At 44.9% G+C, this 18,364-nt stretch overlaps 1 protein-coding gene across 1 annotated transcript; it reads left to right on the top strand.

Annotated features, from left to right (window-relative positions):
• The first annotated feature begins 294 nt into the window (after positions 1 to 294).
• On the top strand, positions 295 to 16,368 carry TRIM65 (tripartite motif containing 65). The gene is made up of 6 exons (XM_061616220.1): positions 295 to 810; positions 4,765 to 4,860; positions 5,286 to 5,519; positions 11,174 to 11,339; positions 12,668 to 12,748; positions 15,326 to 16,368. Exons 1-6 carry the CDS (start codon positions 364 to 366, stop codon positions 15,928 to 15,930), a joined length of 1,629 nt encoding a protein of 542 aa, XP_061472204.1. The 5' UTR covers positions 295 to 363; the 3' UTR covers positions 15,931 to 16,368.
• Positions 16,369 to 18,364: the final 1,996 nt, after the last annotated feature.

The following is an 18,364-nucleotide window of genomic DNA, read 5'->3' as shown; positions in this document are numbered from 1 at the left end:
CTACAATGCTGATCCCAGGCATTTCAGGCTTAAAAGGACACAGCTAATGCCTTGAATTGAGCCTGAAAACAAACTAAGCCAACTGTGTCCTCTGCCAGAGGTGATGGTTGTAGTGTTCGAAAAGCCTGCCTTTTAAACATGAGGGTGGGGAGAAATTTGAGTCAGAAACCCAAAACTGCTTTTTTCATATATGGAAAAGGAGATTTATTTAATGTCTACATATTTGCTCTCCCTGTCTCTTTAACAGCCTGGTTGGCAGCGAGCCCTTATTTCTATGCCCAGCCTTTTTCCTTGAGAACTTAGCAGTTGTCTCGGGTTTCACTTTCCTTTCCTCTTGTTGCTGTTCTCGGGGGTCAGCACAGAATGGCTTCTCGAGGCCTTCAGAAGCTGGAGGAGAAACTAGAATGCTGCATTTGTTTGGAGATTTTTACCACCCCAGTGACTGTGCCCTGTGGGCATAGTTTCTGTGAGAAGTGCATCGATAGCCACTGGAACAGAAATGAACAAGAGTCTGTTGTGGGCCAAATGGTCTACACTTGCCCTGAGTGCCGCAAAAGCTTCCAAGAGAGGCCAGCACTCAGCAAGACTGTTCAGCTTGACAGTCTGGTAGAGCTTCTCACACAGAAAGAAGTGCAGGAATCTGGGACAGAGCAGACGGCCCCTGCTCAAGTCAGGACATGCCCAAGGCACAACCGGCCCTTGGATCTCTACTGTAAGACTGAGAAGCGGGCCATCTGCTGTGTCTGCTCGGTGAAGGAGTGCCAGCACCACGAGAGGGCCCTCTTTGAAGATGAGCGGAAAGTGCAAGAAGTAAGTAGGGTGGGATGGGGTGAAGGCTCACTTCATAGAGGCTTTGCCGTGTGAAACACTTCCGGAACTGGCCACACGGGACCATGGCAAGATAACATACACAGTCCAAGCCCATGCAGATTTAGGCATCTCTAACTGCATGGGATTAGACGTGCTTTCCTGATGGCATGCTGACAAAATGATCCTCATTTTAAAAAATATTCCCCCTGTGCACGTTGTACTTTAGACCAGTGGTTCCCAACCTTTATGCGTACGGGACCCTCTTTATAAGCTCAAAACGTTTCATGACGCCCCCCCACATGCTAATTGTAATTTTAGCCTCTGTTAATTGAAAAAAAATGGTGTGTGCAAAAACGCATCTCCAGATATTCCTTTCCATAAAAAGCTCCCTGCAGACTAGGAGGTGTTGCTTTCGTTTCTTAATGCAAAGGTTCATCAAATTAGTATCCCACACACACAGTCTGAAGATGTACAGTCCTGTCTCCCAACACCAGTGGGTTACAGTGTTGGACGAAGATCCAGGTTCAAATCCCCATCCAGCCATGAAGCCCACTGGGTGACCTTGGGCCAGACACAGTCTCTCAGCCTGACCTATCTCACAGGGTTGGTGTAAGGATAAAATGGAAAGGGGGGAGACTATGTGCACCACCTTGAGCAACTTGGAGGAAAGGTGGGATACAAATGCAATAACAATTAATTAAATACATTTCAGCTGCAGTATGTGGACTCCAGCCTCAGCCAAGCTGCTGAGCTTTAAATAATAATAATCATAAAGAAGCAGCAATGTGGTAGTAGTGGAGATGCTAGATTGTGAAGACAAAAGGGTGGATACATTGAGTTAGTGCTTTTAGGCCTTGGGATGATCATCAGAACTGATGACTTGGTTGGCATGCGCTTGGGGAATGAGAGTGGAGCAGAAGACTGATCAGTGCACGCATGCACACACACACCTGCCCCTCCTGCAAGCATATGTAGGTGCGTATACATTTGGGCATGTGGGAGGGGGGAACCCTCAACTTCCATGGCATCTTAGACGGAGATTGGGGGGGGCAGAGTAGGTGGAAGGAAGGGGGGACACTGGCGCACACGCTTAGCCTCAGAGATGGGGGGCAAGCAAGTCCTGAGCTTCCTCACTGCTCCTTGGCTCCATCAGGGCTGAAGGCGAGATCTGGGCAGCCTCGCAAATAAGAATAATTTTTAAAAGGAGATGGCAGTGAATTAGGAGCCAAGAAAGACAGGCAGGCTGGCTGCCAGGAAGGAAGGGGGAAAGCAGCCATTCCTTGCAGCCTTGCTTCTTTTTATTTCACAAAAAGCCTTCTCTCGTTATGAGTAAGGGTGCCGTCAACAGCGGCAATACGAGGAGACAGGAGTTGGTGATAGTAATCCCCTCTTCTTCCTGGTAGCTCAACCCTCAGCCTCCTTCTGCTTCTGCCACATGTTTTATAGGCAGATGCCTGCCTTTGGTGTACCTGAAAGATGCTCTGGCACTTCAGCAAAACTCCTCCTGTCTTGTTGGAGCAAGGGAGAGGTGTCGTCTGTAGCAGTTGTGGAGAGCAGACAGTGTCCAGGGAATGAAGACTTTTAAAAAATAAATAAATAATCATTTCTTTACTGTTCCTGGCCCCTCTGGATTTCTTCGCTTCTGCCTTGGGGGTTGCGGCCCCCAGGTTGGGAACCACTGCCTTAGATGTTATGGGCATCTAGGCCTAGAATTGGGGGCATGTCCACCCACATCTAAATTGCCATAATGCACCACGTGCACTTTACTGTAGCAAAATGAGCTGTGGCACAGAGACAACCTAGGCTGCAGGGGAGAAGGTTTTGCCTCCTGAATGTCAGCCCGATTCAGACGGTGGTATCCAGTGCTCTTATTTTGTTAGCACAAGGATTTATGCTTACACAACAGAACTTCCCCCAGCGCATGCCCATGCCCTTCCCAAATCTTCTCCAGAGGGTTGGGGAAAACCCCAGAACAGATTTAGGGGGCACACAGGGGGAGGAGGGGGGAAGCAGAAATCCTTGCACTAATGGAACAAGGGACTTAGCTCTACTTTTGATACAAGCCAGAATTTTTCTCAGAAACCAAAAACATCTATGGCAGTAGGTTTGATGCATTAAGGCAATTATCTACAGGGTTGTCTTAGATTCAAGAGTCATTCCCTCTTCCCAGGGAACCATAGAGATTGAGCTCCAAAGAATGGCAGGACATTAACTCTTGGCTTCCCACCAAATTACAGTTCTTGGAATTCTGGAGGAGAAGCCATGAAAAGTTATAAAGCAGGCATAGTTTGCAGTATATGTGTCCCCTAACTAGTGATGAAAGAACTGTACAAAATGTTCCCTGACAGCTTTACTGTGACTATGCCAGGCAAGAGTCCATAACCTGAACATACTGTTGCGTGCCTCCCCAATCTCCGAGCGGTGAGATTTCAGGGGTCCTTGCGCTCCTGCAGGGTTTGGTTTCCTTTGGGAAGGAGGTCAGCGGAGACTGCAGTGTCTTTATGAAATATGGCTTATTTATTTACACACATTCCAACCTGAGCTTAGGATGGAGGGGTTCAAGGCATCAGCAGTCCAATATCCAGCTTTTTCATCTGGGTTGCAGGACGCATTCTAAAGCCATGGTGCAGAGGGATAGCCTCTCTGCCTGCCTCCAGCCCCAACCATTCTCTAGACAATTCTAAAAACACTCAAAGCACAAACTTCTGCTAGTAGCCAGGAAGGGGGGGGAAGGCTCTCCTGAAGAGTTGCAGTGACAAAAGGATCTGCCTGGCTCATTCACCAGTTGCTGGGCAACTGATAGACCCATTAACTACCTGGCCACGCTATTAGCTTAACAAAAGAAACTCCAGCAAAGCCAGCCCCTCACCCCAAGGCATAGGATTCCAAATCAGAGGCTGGAAGGGGATCCACAGGAATCATCCATTCCAACCCCCATACTCATAACAATACATCCAGATTTGAAGATATTGCTAGACCTCAATTATAGCGTATAGGCTTTCGTGAAGTGAGACAGTTCAATGCAAACCTAGCTGTCCAAATCAGTCTGGAGTGGACCCATAGCCCAATTAGGCTTCCTTAATGGGTTACCATAACACTTTCTGGAACTCAGCTACCCTGTACTGACACAGACCATCCTCAGTCTACCAGGATGATATACTGATAGAACCGTGGGCTTTTCCCAAAGGGATAAATGCAAAACACTCTTGAATCTTCTGAGGGAATTTGCCACTCTCTTGTGAAGGTGAGATGCAGGGGCGAGATGCACCTAATTAAGTGCTTACACATTGGCCACATTCACACTGTATATTTATTCCATTGTTATGGTTTCCTTCAAAGGATCCTGGGAAGTGAAGCTTGTGAAGGGTGCTGAGAGGAGATCCCTATTCTCCTCACAGAGCTACAATTCTCTGAGTGGTTTAACAGTCAGAGCTTCTTCCCAGAGAACTCTGGGAATTGCAGGTCTGTAAGGGGAATATATGACCCTCCGTGGCGCAGAGTGGTAAGCGGCGGTAACACAGCCGAAGCTCTGCTCACGGCTGGAGTTCGATTCCAACAGAAGGAGGAAGTCGAATCTCCGGTAAAAGGGGTTGAGGTCCACTCAGCCTTCCATCCATCCGTGGTTGGTAAAATGAGTACCCGGCATATGCTGGGGGGTAAAGAAAGGCCGGGGAAGGAACTGGCAATCCCACCCCATATATACGGTCTGCCTAGCAAACGTCGCAAGACGTCACCCTAAGAGTTGGAAACGACTCGCACTATAAGTGCAGGGACACCTTTACCTTTTTAAAGGGGAATATGGCTTTTCTAAGAACTCTCAGCACTCTTCACTACTACACAAGCTACACTTCCCAGGATTCTTTGGGGGAAACCATGACTGTTTAAAGTGGAATAATAGTAGAACAAATGTACAGTGTGAATACGGCCATTAACTCCTTTTGAACTCTTTGGCAGGAATCTGTGAAAGGAACACTGGTGAAAATGCGAAAGGAGACAGAAACTCTTAGAGAAGCAATCCAGAAACTGGAGCAGCAGACAGATGACATCAAGGTAAGGCGGGCACAGACAGTACCACAGTGCCTCCCACAGGAACGGCTTGCTTTCCAACCATAACCCCATTGAGTAGCAGGCATGGCTAAACTGCAGCTGCTCAATGAGCTTCTATGTTCCTGTCACTTTCCTAACAGCTCAGGCCTGCAGAGCAGCCTTTCCCAACCTGGTGCCCTCCAGAAGTTTTGGACTACAACTCCCATCAGCCCCAGCAAGCACGGAGGGCACTGGGTTGGCAAAGGCTGCTGCAAGACAAGGATTGCCCCCCCCCTTTCTTGGCCTCCCTCCAACATTTTTTCCCCTCATTTTCACTGAGAGGGGCACATAGCACACTAAGGAATGCAGAGCATGGAGGAAAATAGCTGCTACTATTGTGGAAATAACTAGCTCCTTTTGAATTTTGTTTTCCTTCCCATTTCATCCAGGGCTCCTCGGAGAAGCTGAAATCCGGAGTTTTGCAGAAGTTTACTCATCTCATGGAAGCCCTGAAGGAATACCAAAGGAAGACGGTGGAGAGAATTGAAAGCGAGCAGGCAGCTGTGCTTGGCCAAATGGAAGAAAACTGGGATCAGCTACAGCACCAACTGGATGCTCTTACTCGGCGCAGCAAGGAGGCTGAAGCTTTGCTGGCCTGCACCAATGACATAAAGTTTCTGGAGGTATTAAATGTGTATCCATGGAGTTGGATCTAGAGATCTGCCCATGGAAAGGGATGAGCCAGCAAGTCCACCCCCAAAGGAAGGCTCCCCCTGAGGATCAGAGGGCCCTGCTGTATGGGATGTGCTGTGATAGTGGGTGGTTGAGGCGGGAAGGGGAGGATCATGGTAAATCAGGCTTCCACTCCCAAACAGTGACTCTGCCTTTATGTCCCTTCTACTGCACCAAAGCCCACCCCATTCGATAGGGTCCCCTCTCCCTCTAGGGCTACTGAGGAGAGGAAGGGGAGATAAAGCCACTTTCCATATACCTGCTTCCATTAGTGGATCTCCTGACCCATCTCATGCTGCCTGTGAAGCAAGAGTCATTGCAGTTCAAACGCACTTGGAAAGCAATTCCTCCCCCTCACCTAGATCACACAGAGACCAGTGTGTTTGAAACAAGCTATCTGGCTCCTCTTTTTTGCACTGTCCTGCTCAACTGGAGGAGGGCTGTGTAGGAACAAAGCATGTGTTTGATGTTTGCATCATATCACCTGCCTATAGGACGGCAGGGCCAGCAACCAAAATCTTCTATTCTGGAAGAGAAGAGTGGAACCTTTGATGGGGGATTCCGGGATTCGTTGGACCGGGGGTCCTAGACAAAATTGAAGACACAGGTTTGCAGCAAAGTTAGGCCTTTATTGGTTACATGCGTATGGTTAGTCTCCCATGATGTCAGTGAAGAGGTGCAACATGGCACTACTTGCCTGGGTTTGTATACATTCCAGGACAAAAACTTTAGCATTAATGAATCAGGAGGTTACACATCAGCATTACATAAGCATTGTATGAGCATTACATAGACACTGCATAGGCATTGCATTGGCATTGCATTATGTCCTTCATTTGGCAATGTTCAGCACTTCACATACCAGTCCATTTTGGCTATGAGCTAAGCATTTCAGTTAATGCAATCCTTCCTACGTCTTGGAGAGTACAGGAACGTTCAGTGTCTGTTAAGTGTTATCTCATACAGTTCAAGCTGTACCATACATCTCAGCACAGTCAGGGTAGACAGCTCTGAAAAGAAAAAGGTTCTGGCTGGCTACTAAACTATTAAAATATTATAAACTCTTATAGTTTTATAAAAGAATATATTTTGCTTATTGTTTGTATATAAAAAAATCCCCATCACCTGTATATAAAAAAATCCCCATCACCTTCTCCAATTTTCACCAGGAATGGCAGGGATGAGGAAACCTGTGTCCTCCCAGATGTTGCTGGACAATAGCACCTATCGTCCCTGGCTATTCTCCATATGGGCTGGGGGTGATAGAAGTTGTAGCTCAATAACATCTGGAGGGACACAGGTTTCCCATCCCTGATGTCCAGAGATGGGTTTTTAACTGGTCTGGACTAACAAGAAACTGCCATTGCCACCCAGTCCTGGCTTTGAAGTTTCTCAAGGGCATCTGGCCAACTACCACTGGAGACTGAAAGCTGATTTGGCTAGATACTGCACTTGGCTAGCATTTTCAAAGCTTGGCCTCAGTGCTTGATAGTGGAAAACTTTTTCAATTAATGCACATTCTGTCTGTTGTTTTGCAAATGAACCATGGGTGACCCCATCATAACACAGAATTAGTTGACTTTCTCAGGCAGCAGATGCTGAATAGTGGGGAACAGCAGAGAGGGGTTGGAGGACAGGGCCTTGTGGCCTGCCCTGCATACTTTATGCTAGTCTGCTGCCCTTGGGTGTGATGGAGGACTCTGTCCTGTAAAGAGTGTTGAAGTAAGATTCAACTGCTGGTCCGATTGACTTTTGTATATGGAATAGGGAAAGGATGCCATCTTGTCCTTTGTCTTGGGCTGGCCAGATATGCACACATTCCTGGTTCATACAAAACACTAAGCCGTGGTTGGTTTAAGTAGCCATGAGTTAAACATGAGTTATCCCACAGAAGGCCAAACAAACCATGGCTTCTTTTGTCAACCTTTGGCTTGTTTTCCAGCTGGTCTTGCCTTGTGCCTTTTGTAGCTTGGTGAATGCCAAACAAAAAACCATGGTTAAGGAAGGATTCTGGGTTTAAAGTAACACCAAATCAAGAGTTAAAACAATACAAGCCCAACAGCAAACTATGGCTTCACATCATAGTTTGTTGGAGGTAAACAAGTTATAGTTAAGTTGCTGGACAGGGCTCAGATGATCAAATAAACTAGAAGTGGGAAACCTTTTGAGCCTGGTGGGCCAGACATTTATCTCCCCACATGCCCACTTGTCAAAGGTGGCCCACGGGGGTGGGAGGACATAGTGACCAAGCAGGATTGAACTCAGCAGTTCAGGGGTCAGTTGTACCAATAAGTTATGTGGAGGACTCACACAGCCAAACCCAGCAGGATTGGTCTCCTTGCCGATCAGGTGATGGGTGGAGAGTTCAATCCTGCTTTCTGCTGGGATCGGCTGTGTGAGCAGCCAAACCATCTGTGTCTCGACGTGCCCCACACCTGATACCACATAATACTTTGGGGGAATGGCCTGGCAGATCAAACGGGGAGTCTTTGGGCCAAATTTGTTCCGTGGGCCGCAGCTTCCCCATCCCTTAAATTAACCACAACTTAGCATTATGGAGTTGAGTTGCTGCCTGTACTGTCCCCTACTTGTGGAAGCTCACTGGGCTCTCCTGGCAGGATATTTTGCCCAACATAGCCAGCGTACCTAAGCTTGGCAACTATTCGCATGCTGGAGTTCTGTGTTTGTTTAGTTCTTAACAACTATATACTTGGGATAATAATAATAATAATAATAATAATAATATAATATAATAATAATAATAAATTTAATTTCTTTGTCGCTTATCTGGCCAATGGCCACTCTAAGCAACTTACAAAATGTTAAAATACAATTAATAGAATACAGTAATAAAATATAAAACAATACATCTACAGCAACAGTATTAAAACTGGGCAGGAGGCATTACAGTTATAACAATTAACCCTCCCCGGATACCCCGAAGGCCTGCTGAAAGAGCCAGGTCTTTAAGGCTTTCCTAAACACATTTAGGGAAGAGGCATGCCGGAGATCTTGTGGGAGGGAGTTCCAAAGAGTGGGGGCCCTCTCTCTTGTACCCGCCAATCTGGCTGTTTTTGTTGGCAGGATTGAGAGAAGGCCCTGTGTGGCCGATCTTGTCAGGCGGCATAATTGGTGGTGTTGAAGGCGCTCCATAAGATAAACTGGGCCGAAACCGTGTAGGGATTTAAAGGTCAATACCAACACCTTGAATTGGGCTCGGAAAACAACTGGTAACCAGTGTAGGTCGAACAACACTGGTGTGATGTGATCTCGGCGGCGACTATTCGTAAGTAGTCGAGCCGCCGCATTTTGTATCAGTTGTAATTTCCGGACCGTTTTCAAGGGTAACCCCACGTAGAGCGCATTACAGTAGTCCAAATGAGAGGTGACCAGGGCGTGTACCACTAGTGGGAGCTGGTGAACAGGGAGGTAGGGTTGCAGCCTACATATGAGGTGTAGTTGGTACCAGGCTGCCCGGCTCACTGCCGAAATCTGAGCCTCCATGGACAGCCTGGAATCAAGCACAACCCCAAGGCTGCGGACCTGGTCCTTTAGGGGTAGACTCACCCCATTGAACTTCAGGTCAATATCGCCCAACCCTCTCTTGTCCCCCACAAGTAGTACCTCGGTCTTATCAGGGTTCAACTTCAGCTTGTTCCTTCCCATCCATCCACTCACGGATTCCAGGCACTTGGACAAGGTCTCCACAGCCAACTCTGGTGAAGATTTAAACGAGAGATAGAGCTGAGTGTCATCCGCTTATTGATGACACTGCAGCCCAAATCTCCTGATGATTGCCCCCAGCGGCTTCATATAGATGTTAAATAGCATGGGAGAGAGGATAGAACCCTGTGGCACACCACAATTGAGAGTCCAAGGGTCTGATACCTCCTCCCCCAATGCTACCTGTTGGTACCTGTCGGAGAGAAAGGAATGGAACCACTGTAATACAGTGGCTCCAATTCCCAATCCCTCCAGGCGAAGGCTGTTGTGCAAAAGCAGTCTCAGACCCTCCAAAGTACCTGAAGCATGGAAGCCACATGTCAAGTTCCAGTGTAGTTACAGATCCTTATATTTCGTGGATTTTTGTTTTCTTATGTGAAGCGAAAAACAAAAGATTTTTCAGGATTGCACTGTGTCATAAGTGAGAACAGCAATAATACATCTCTCATCATGTATACAGCATGCAACTGAGGTTAGAAAATAACTTGAATCAGTGTAGGCCCTTTGACCTTTCAGTGGGGCCCCTTCATAATTATAAGCACTTCTCTAGCCTTATCAGCTAGGAAAGAGGGAGAAAAAAGGATTAGCTAAGAATGACTGTCAGCAAGTTCAGGCAGTTGAAAAATAATTTACCACCAACTCCAGAGTAGAGTTTACAATGTGAATCACTCACCATGACAAAGGGAAAGGCTGAAGTTGAACTGTCCAGGGAGAAATCTCATTGACTGGGCTTTCTGTCTTCAGAGAGAGCACCGGGGGGGGGGGGGGCGAGGGGGCGGATGGAGGGGGGATTGTGCAGAAGAGGTAGTTACAGCAAAATGGCCTCACCCACTGGTTATCCACAGCAACATTTTGTAGCCAAGAAATACTTATGCTTCAGCAGCAAGGAACTGAAGTATGGTTTTCTCATTAAATCGTGAGTGTGCCGCTGTCCCCCTACTGTTGGTTTGATTTTTTTTCTTTTTGTATGAACTGAACAGTCTCAGAGAGGTAATAATCTTCTGACACATCCCTGCCTTTGAATATATAGAATACACTGCTTTTATTTACTTTTATTTTAAACCCATTTTTCAAGATAGCACTCAGTGGCTTACAAAAGGGGCTGCCAACCTTTTCAGGCCTATAGGCACACCTGGATTTTTGAGCACCGCTAAAACAGTCAGACAGGAAGAAGGTTAGGGAGGCCATGTGTCATGCTTTATAGATACTCTGAAGGGCTAGCCAATCTAAATCCAGATTAGGGATCTAACAAGAAGAGTGATAGCCAGGGGCCTGAAGTTGCCTAGCAACAGTTAGCATAAGGCACACAGGTCTTCCTGTCATGGTCTTTGCCACTATCTGTGGTGAAAATGAATTTCCATTTAAATTAATAGCAGTTATGTCAAAATGTGCATGTGTGTGTATATGTCTATGTTAAGGGAAATGTAAGTTGAATGGTTAATGTGCATAACAACCGGTTGGAGTATATACAGAATTAGGCCAATATATGCACATTCCCTAAGGCCTGTTGGAGATTATGTACACTGACTGGGAAATGTGCACAATTCCATCTTCATGGAAGGATTATATGCACATTCACAATGAAGAATGTGCACAATGGCTGGTTGTTATGCACACTAACTGCTCAACTGGCTTTCCTCTTAAACAAATATGTGTGTGTGGGTATAGCATGTGCATATTTAATGTAAATTTGTGCTATCTTTTGTCTTCTTTGGTTATGCATTTTCTCTTTTTTGGCAATGTGTAAGTAGCTGCCCTAGAGAAGATGGAGAATACAAAAAGAATCCCAGGATTCAGTACATTTTAGTAAGCCAAAGATCAGCTCTGCTCACATACATGATTAATGAAACTTTGTGATTCCTACATTTCCTGTTCCTTGTAGGAACTACATCTTCTTCCTCCTCTTGGCAACTTAGAAGTTCCTCCACCAGTTGAATTTAATTTGTCCAGCAATGTGGATGCCATCACTGAATTCTTCAATGAGGTCTCTGGGCTTTTGCAAGAGGCTCAGTTCAATTCCTTGAAACCACGAATGGCTGACACAAAAAGTAATTATTAAGCTGTTTTATGAGCAGTGGGAAATTAAAGGTCACCTGTTGAGGGTCAGTTGCTCAGCTTTCTTTGTAGTAAGGGCAGCTGGAGGTTTAAGTGTTACAGTAACAAGAGAAATTATTTTGATAGATTTTCAGTAAGAAAGGAGATAATAAGGCAGTGGCAGCAATTTAGTCTTCAGAAAGAAATATTTGATCTATACTGCCAGGATTAACATAATTATCCCTGCAATGGTCCACAAACCCAGATCTCCTCACAGAAACATGTTTCCTCGCCCTCTTTAGAGTAATTTGTTCCTTAATGTTTTCCTAGGAGAATAAGGCCCTTTTCAGATGTAATTAATGACAAACCATGGTTTGTCATTACTAGGACAAGCTTCACACTCACATGGTTCTTCCTCCTGTGTCCAGCCTTCTTCATGCATAAGTGGAAGAAATTAGAAGCTTCTGCTTCTAGTTTGTAAAAAGTTCAAGAAATTGTTGTCAAACCAGGATCCAAAACCACAATTTGATTCTGGCTTCATATCCTGGTTTGAGAACAAACTGCAATTGCACAAACCACAGTTTGCCACATTTGAATGAGAAGGCAAACTGCAGCTCGTTGCAAACTCTGAACTGGGCCAATCTGAACATTTTGCCTTTGTCTGGATTCCATCTGCGCATTTCAGCGCCTGACCTGGAATCAAACTCTTGCAGCAGAGCTGGGCAGGGTGGGGGAGCAAGGTGGCAAGGAGTTGGGGGGGGCAGGAGAAGGGATAGTGGCAGTAAGAGCACTCCATTCATCATTGGCTTTGATCCACCATTGGCTCCAGCCCTATCCACTGCCAGCATGCAGCCCCCAACAGATTATTCCCCAAGGGAATCTTGCCCTCCAAAGGGAAAAAAACTGCTGCCTTTCAGAGCTACATGATTCCCCCCAACAACTAATATATTGCAATCTACAAATGTGGTATCGTGTAATTCATTTGGATGAGAACTATAAAGCATGATGCACACAGAAAAATGGTTGAGAAGCTTTAATAATGATTGTATACCTACAGGTAGTTGTACACTACATTGTGTCAGCACATGAGGAATTATTTGCTGGGAGCACCTGAGTGCCTGCTTATTATTAGGAAAAAAATATAACTCTGTGGGATCATCTTAAATACAATGCTTTTTTTAAATATATCCAGGGGCTGGTTTGAACCTTGATGTAGATCTTGTCCTCTTCCCTCCTTAAAAGGGTTCCCCAACCCACTGCTGAGTCTTGACTTGCCCACCATGTTGAAATCATTGTTTCAAAAGCAAGTGATTGTTTTTCTTTTATATGTCTCGCTCTGCAGTCTCACTGGAGCCAAAGGTGATTGTAAGGAGGGCTGGACCATGTCTCCCAGAGAATGAGTTAAGAATGCGTTTTTTGAAGGGTAAGCAACTTTCTGGGCTGCACACACTACTAAAGTAAAGGTCACAAGTAGGTAAAGTAAGGTCACAAGTGCATAAATATATGCAGCGCTGTTTCCTTTGGTCCTCTATCTGGACTAGGAATTCCTTTTTCTGTGTATGTGTGTGTTCTGTCGGTTACAACAAAATTCCTGGTGGCTGTCTTGGGAGTGGGGGAAGGATAAAATGCTCACAGACAAACTGTTCATGTGAACAGTATAACACTGAAGCTGCAAAGTCACACAAGAGTGCAGCTCCTCTTCCATTAAAAGAAAAAAAACACAACGTGATTTTTTTTTAATGCAAAAGGAGTCACAATATTGCATGAGTTTTCTCCTCCTACATGGCACTGCTCATATAGGTAGGCTGCTCACATTTAGTCCTTTGAAAAAGAGAGAGAGAGAGAGACCAATGTATCTTCAGATCCAGGAGTGCAAAAAGGTTTGCAAAACTGTGGAGCCAAATTGAAGGGAGCCAATGGAGCCCTATTGTGAAAAGGTTCTTTAGTCTATTCTCACTCTCTCCCATACACCACTGGAGGCGGCAGCGGCCAGGTTGCTCAACATTGCTTTTGTGGCAGGTGGGTGGGTTCCCTGGTAAGATCTCTCTCTCTCACACACACTTTTTTTTAAGGTTCCTGCTTGTTCAGAAGTGGAAGCCTAATCGTGCACTCAGATTAGCACAAAATCAGAAACTGCCGAGTAGAGGTTCGCTCCATCACAAGGAACACAATTTATCTGTTAAAATGGAGCAGCTCCTGTTTTCTGACAGGGTGGAACAAGATCAAAGGGGAAAGCACTTAGTACTGGAAACTACTGCAAACAGTAGTAACTCCTTTCATTAACTATGGACAACAGCCAATGGATAAGGGACAGTCTTGTGTATATACTTGCATATATGCCTATGTGTTTTTCCCTGCCTTCGTTCTGGTTTGTATCCCTGAGGAAATAATTATTCCATTAACCTTATTTAGGCAGGTCTGATCAAAGGAATGTTGAATTGCTAACAACAACTGACACCCTTAATAGGCACCATGGCACATAGCAGGGATTTCCAATAGGCAATTGTGCGCTATGTAGCTAAAAGTGATATTTTATATAAGGCAGGTCCTATAGCTCCTAGGGCCTTGCTCCAAAGAAAATGGAAGGCACCCACTTCCCTTGGCTTTTATTTGATCCTCCTCAAGCCAATTTCCACTCTCCTTCAAGTGTGCTGTGAAGCTTTCTCACTTTAGTTGAATATCCTGCAACCCTAAAAGGTTACTCTTTCGTTCATAACACAGAGTTGACAATAGAAGACAGAACAGAAGCCAGATTAGCTCTGTTAGGAAAAATGAAAGAGAATAGCAGAAAAAATGTCAGAATGCAACTTCAATAAACCCATGGCATGCCCTATACTAGCAATGGGGAACCTTTTTCAGGCCAAGAGCCACATTCCTTCATAGGCAACCTTCCAGAGACTGCATCCCAGTAGTACAGATGGCCAGAGGAAGGGGTGGGTGGAAGAACAGATATGACTCTTATCTTTATACAGTAACTACATTCCAGCCATGTTAAAATCAGATTTCTACACACACACATGCACACACGCACCCACCACTCTCTCCATACAAGCAAAAAATATAATTAGAATTCGAAGGTGCATTTACTGACACAGAATAGGGCCAATGAGTAGTATGGCCTAGGGAAAGTCCTGAGGACCAGACAGAGAGGCCTGGAGGGACACATTTAGCCCCCCGGGCCTAAGGCTTCTCACCCCTGAAGAAGCTGTGCTGGCAAGTCCTGGTTCTCACTCGCCTTCAATATGCATAGACTATGTATGGTATGGAAAGAACCTGGTGAGAATCTACACACAAATGTGACTTGTGACACTTGCAGAATAGAACATGGTATATAGAAGGGGTGATGAACCTGTGGCCCTCCAGATATGGCTGAACTATACCTCCCCCATACCTGATTGCTGGCCATGCTGGCTGGGCCTGGTGGGAGTTGGAGGGACACAGATTAGCCACCCCTTGCTATATGGGAATAACAATTATTTGTGATCTCTTGTAGCAAGCAGCCCTACAATGGTAGAAGTGGGTGCAGCCTTGTAAGTCTGCTAAGCTCTGCACGAGGAGGGCAGCACCAAAATCATCATGCCATAGGACTGTTACAATGCAATTGGAGACAGGGGGGAAGAGATGGTCTCATTGTACAGTGGGTGTTTAGAATATAAATCAAGATTAATACTGTGGGAAAGGCTGCTCCAATCAACATAGTGGCCCTCATGGAAGATTAAAAATGTATTTTTTCATGTTAAAAGAAATGGAGCTGTCATTTGCAGTTTAAAAATAAGACACAGGTTTCTCAATAATAACCTCAGATCTTTTTGATAACTGACACTAAACCTCAACACTATAGTTCTGACCTAGCATATATTGATGTACTCTTCAGTAGACTTGTTGCATGGAAAATATTTATCCTGGGAGTGGGGCAAAGAGGAGTTAACCAGTAAAGAGTAGGCTAACAACACTTCGGGTTTTTCTCCAACTTGTTCTGATACTCTTGTCGCTTCTACAGATCAGCAGAATTTGACCTTTGATCCAACCACAGCTAACCAATACCTGCAGTTCTCTGATCACAACCGGAAGGCCAATCACTCTCAACATTTTCATGGAACAAGGCTAAACGACCCACAAAGGTTTGAGCCATGGCAAGTCATGTGTGTCCAGAACTTCAGCCAGGGCAGTTACTACTGGGAAGTCAAGTTGTCTAGCCATTCTGCTGTTGTTGGTGTAGCTTATGAAAGGTTCTCAAGGAAGAAGCCGGCTGGTTGCAGATTCACCGTTGGGCTGAATAAGTTCTCCTGGGGCCTGCATGTCCAAGAAGACTGCTATATGGCTTGGCACAAGGCAGAATCCATTAAGATAAAAAAGCCTTTATGTAAATTCATTGGAGTGCGTTTGGATTATGACCAAGGAGTCCTATCCTTTTATGGCATTGATGACAATATGGAACCCCTCCACACTTTCAACACTATCTTCACAGAACCCCTTATCCCAGTTTTTTGGCTTTGTGAAGGCATAGCTGTGACCCTCTGTCAAAAGCCACCAGGCCAAGTTAGAATTGATGGGATGTCTCCTGACTTGCAGGCAGCTGCCACCAGCACAGTGGACAAACAATGAGATAGCTCTGAAACAATGAGGGCAAGTCTGTTGAGATTTCAAAATACATGTTTGCGCAGAGCTGTGAATGTACTTCATACTAATCTTTCCCAATAAGATGCAAGCTCCCACTTCTCCCAACTGAAAGTGGGGCTAGTGTGCAAGAGGAATTAAAACTTGGAGAAGATTTTAATTTGGCACTTGGGCACAGAACTGTGTCTATCTGGGCCACTCACTGCTTAGTGTGCACCCCGGTGCAGAATATGGCTTCCTGACAATCTAAGCTCACATTTAAAAACTAAGCTGGAAGTGAAGGCCCAGAAAGCAGAATAAGCAAAGTTTTTAATATTTCATCGTAGTTAAGCAACATTATAGTGTGGGGGGCGGGGAGAGAATTGGAAGTGGTCAGAACAAAATTGATTGTAAAAAATTAATTAAAAATATTTTAAAATGTCAGAACTGATCTTGGGATAAATTAATGTACAGAGTGGGTTCAAATTCTCAGGGGTGGTTTTATCCTGAAACCTTAAATTCTCCACTGTCTAAGTACTGAATATGTGTAGCTTCCCTACTGTCCAGAAAACTGCACAGTAACCTTCTCTTTGGTTCAGAGATTCCACTACATTACTGTTGTGTATTTAAATTAGAATTGAAAGAGTGTCGTTCTGACTTTTCTCTGCAGGCGTGAAACGTCTCTCGCTCTGTTTGTGTTTATGTTGCCTTTTTTCTCATCAGAGGATATGAGGTGGGCAAACAGAAGAAGAGCCCTGTTGGATCAGCATCTAGTCTAGCATCAAGTTTCCGACAGTGCCTCCCTAAATGCCTTGTGGGAAGCACTCAAGCAGCCCTTCATCCCGGCTTGCCTCTACATCTTGCTACTGCCAGACTTCAAACTTCCACAGTGCTCAATAGCCATTGATTTCAGACCTGAATTTGTTTAAATCTTTCCAAAGTGTGTAAACTACTGACCACCGGTACATCTTGTGGTAGTGATTTCCATAAGTTAATTGGTCACTGTTTGAAATACTAATTCCTTTGTCTGTTCTGAACCTATAGCCAGTCAACCATTAGGTGCCCCCAATTGTAATATCAGGGATGGGGAGAATTCTCTCTCCATCCACCTCTATCCCATTCATTTTATTGATTGATTGATTGATTGTATTTATATACCGCCCCATAGCCAAAGCTCTCTGGGTGGTTTACAATAACTAAAAACATTAAAAACAAATACACAAATTTAAAAACGCATCTTTTAAAAACAATTTAAAACACCCTTCCTTTGTTGTCTTTTTGTCCAACCTAGGGAAGATGCTCCTTTTGTTATAGTTGTCTTTTTTGGGGGTACCTTTTCCAGTCCAATGATCCCTTTGGGAAGGGTGACCATAACCTTACACAGTACTCCACATGCAGGCCAGGCTATTGATTTAAATAAGGGCATTTTGATACTGGCCAGTTTATTCTCAATCCCATTCCAAATAATACTAGTACTGAGTTTGCTAGGTGTGTGCTCTCCTCTTGTGTCCCCCTCCCCCATTTTATCCCTTTCTATACAAAGAAAATTGTACCTGGCTAATGAAGCACTGTGACCCAATGCTGGGGATAAACTCCTCTCCAAGCTAGCAAACTGGCCCAAGCACATGTACAAGGAAGGTGGTCCCAATGAATTCAGCACTGCTTACTTCTGAGTAAATGTGACTAGGATCAAGTTGCCCAGATGATTCTTATTTCTATTCAAAATCAAGAAATTCACACATGATTATAGGAGTGGGATTAAAACAAAATAAAAAGTTGCAGGGCGATATAACGTCCTCCCTGGCTGTGTTTTTGGATACTATCTCTAGAGGGCACTGGTTAGTGAGGTTTTAGTGATTCTGCCTCAACTAGTTTAAGGCTGAAGGCTTTTAAAGTTTAGGGAGTAAACCTCGTTATTTAAACTAATTGGACTTTTACAGACATGTCAGCCACTGCGTGTCACTTGTATGACATCATAAATCAGTGATGAGGGAGTTGTGGCTCTTCTGATGTTGTTGATGCACAATTCCTGACCACTGGAAATACTGGCTGGGAATTTTATTTGGGAGTCCAACAAGTGGAAGGTCCAGGTTCCCTACCCCTGCGGTAAATGATGTGGTGAACTTGAAAATGAATTATATTAAAATAGCCACAGTATTCCGAACAATTAGATAAACGCACCTTATGTTCTTGAAAAAATACAGAATTCCATAGACAGGTTGAAATCTTTATTTTCGGAGCATGCTATCAATGGCAGATATGCATTATCCAACTTTGTCCGAACTCTCCTCCTCCCCCCCCCGTCGCGCACACGCCGCCAAACAGTATTCATACGATCATTTGCTGCTGAAATTCGCGTGAGGACAAAAGGTTAAGGACTCAAGCCACTTTTCATGTATCGAGGGGGCCTCTTGCTCTTTGGAACCGCACCCTCTCGGGCTCT

The sequence above is a fragment of the Rhineura floridana genome, chromosome 3 (genome assembly GCF_030035675.1).
Source record: "Rhineura floridana isolate rRhiFlo1 chromosome 3, rRhiFlo1.hap2, whole genome shotgun sequence".
Classification (NCBI taxonomy): domain Eukaryota; kingdom Metazoa; phylum Chordata; class Lepidosauria; order Squamata; family Rhineuridae; genus Rhineura; species Rhineura floridana.
Note: the sequence above shows the minus strand (reverse complement) of the source record. Positions and strands in the feature narration are given on the sequence as shown.